The sequence below is a fragment of the Sardina pilchardus genome, chromosome 22 (genome assembly GCF_963854185.1).
Source record: "Sardina pilchardus chromosome 22, fSarPil1.1, whole genome shotgun sequence".
NCBI lineage: Eukaryota > Metazoa > Chordata > Actinopteri > Clupeiformes > Clupeidae > Sardina > Sardina pilchardus.
In genome coordinates, this window is record NC_085015.1 from 3,514,712 (window position 1) to 3,517,211 (window position 2,500).

At 47.2% G+C, this 2,500-nt stretch overlaps 1 protein-coding gene across 1 annotated transcript in view; it reads right to left on the reverse strand.

Moving 5' to 3' along the window:
- Positions 1-2,500, reverse strand: part of LOC134069759 (SEC14-like protein 1) — a 24,961-nt gene that overhangs the window by 2,520 nt on the left and 19,941 nt on the right. The window contains exons 14-15 of the mRNA XM_062525823.1: positions 2,010-2,270; positions 956-1,146 (exon numbers count right to left, since the gene is read on the reverse strand). Of these exons, the coding sequence (XP_062381807.1) occupies positions 956-1,146; positions 2,010-2,270 (452 nt within the window). The remainder of the gene's footprint in view (positions 1-955; positions 1,147-2,009; positions 2,271-2,500) is intronic.

Consider the following 2,500-nt stretch of genomic DNA (forward strand, 5'->3'; position numbering starts at 1 on the left):
CTAGACTAGTGTGCTAACCTGAAGTCGCGGGACTGCAGCACCTCTGTGTAGTAGACTAGTGTAGTAGACTAGTGTAGTAGTGTTGACTAATGTAGTAGACTAATGTAGTAGTGTTGACTAATGTAGTAGACTAGTGTAGTAGACTAGTGTAGTAGTGTTGACTAATGTAGTAGACTAGTGTAGTAGTGTTGACTAGTGTAGTAGACTAGTGTGCTAACCTGAAGTGTTGGGACTGCAGCACCTCTGTGTAGTAGACTAGTGTAGTAGTGTTGACTAATGTAGTAGACTAGTGTAGTAGTGTTGACTAATGTAGTAGACTAGACTAGTGTGCTAACCTGAAGTGTTGGGACTGCAGCAGCTCTGTGTAGTAGACTAGTGTAGTAGACTAGTGTAGTACACTACCTGAAGTGTTGGGACTGCAGCAGCTCTGTGTAGTAGACTAGTGTAGTAGACTAGTGTAGTGTGCTAACCTGAAGTGTTGGGACTGCAGCACCTCTGTGTAGTAGACTAGTGTGCTAACCTGAAGTGTTGGGACTGCAGCACCTCTGTGTAGTAGACTAGTGTAGTAGACTAGTGTGCTAACCTGAAGTGTTGGGACTGCAGCACCTCTGTGTAGTAGACTAGTGTAGTACACTAACCTGAAGTGTTGGGACTGCAGCACCTCTGTGTAGTAGACTAGTGTAGTACACTAGTGTAGTAGACTAGTGTGCTAACCTGAAGTGTTGGGACTGCAGCACCTCTGTGTAGTAGACTAGTGTAGTAGTGTTGACTAATGTAGTAGACTAGTGTAGTACACTAGTGTAGTAGACTAGTGTGCTAACCTGAAGTGTTGGGACTGCAGCAGCTCTGTGTAGTAGACTAGTGTAGTACACTAGTGTAGTACACTACCTGAAGTGTTGGGACTGCAGCAGCTCTGTGTAGTAGACTAGTGTAGTAGACTAGTGTAGTACACTACCTGAAGTGTTGGGACTGCAGCACCTCTGTGTAGTACAGAACCCTGCAGCGGTGTGGTGCCCCCTGGAGGGAGGCGAGCATATCGTCCACGCGCGCCAGACTCGAGCCCGAGCACGCCGCCGACGCCGCCGCGCTGCCGTGGAAACGCCACTGCAGGATGTAGAACCCTGGCCAGCGAGTCACGTGAGTGCCCTGAGAACCGGAGAACCGGGTTTTCAATTTCATTTCACTTACAGAACGCCAAAACATTACACATGTCTCATGGTGCTTTACAGAGTGTAAAACATTCAGAGAGAGCCCATGAGCCCATGAGCCCAGGGGCGAGGAAAAAACTCCCTAGAATGGGAGATGCATATAAGAAGAAACCTCCACGACTCAAGGGCCCAAAGCCATCGATATCTCAAAGTTGCGACAGCCGTTGACTTCCATGTTAAAGCCAGATTAGAGCGGTCACGTGGTTAGGGGGTAGCCTCAGTAGTTCCCTTGGTCCCTGGTTTACTACGGGATTGACAGCAGCGATCGCATTAATATTTACGGTGAATACTCGATGAAAATGACTATAAACTGCATTTCCACATACCTATATTACTCAATGAAAATGCATTATTATGCACACGACTATAAGTCATGTAGAAAAGTCATTCATTCTCAATGGAATAGTTCCCGGATGTGCCGCCATTGTTTGTACACGGGAGTCAATGGTAGTGTCGCAACTTTGAGATATCGATGGCTTTGGCCCAACCCACCTGCTCAGGTCCAGTTACAGGACAGTAACGTCATTTAGTGTCAGAAAGTTCAACTAGACAGGTTTCAGGTCCCTGACAACCGTCGTTAAGGACGAATCAAACCCAAACAAACCCAGAGCCGCATAGCAAGACACTGAACTTGCTAGTTGTCTAAAAGTGCTGGTAACCACTTCACTAGTGCTACAAAACTAAACGTTTTAATTACGTTCTTAAAACAAATCTTGATAAACGTTGTAATGTCCCTCTCTCCCTCTATAGAGGTAAGTAAGGCCGACACACACACACACACACACACACACACACACACACCTGTATACTCTCCCCCTCTCTGCAGGTGAGTGCCGTCTCCACCTTGCTGTAGTCCTGTCCCAGCACCCACGACCTGTCAATCAGCTGGGTGTTGTTGCTGGCGGCGCCTGGGGGGGCGTGTGTGTGAGTGTGTGGGTTCGCGAGCGTGTGTGTCCCCTGGGGTGCACGGCGCGAGTGGAAGATGTTGAAGACGACGTCGCCTTTACACACGTCGAAGTCCCAGGTGATGACGGACGAGGGCTCGCTGATCTTGATCAGCACCTGAGGGCAACAGGAGGAAGTGATGTCAGAGACAGCTCATAACAGGAGGAAGTGATGTCAGAGACAGCTCATAACACAGCTTTAACACTTTAGACTTAAATCATCTTCAAATTATGAGGACAACAGGAGGAAGTGATGTCAGAGTGACTGACAGCTCATAACACACATTCTTAACACATTAGACTTAAATCATCTTCATATTATAATGACTAAATAACACGTTTATCTGA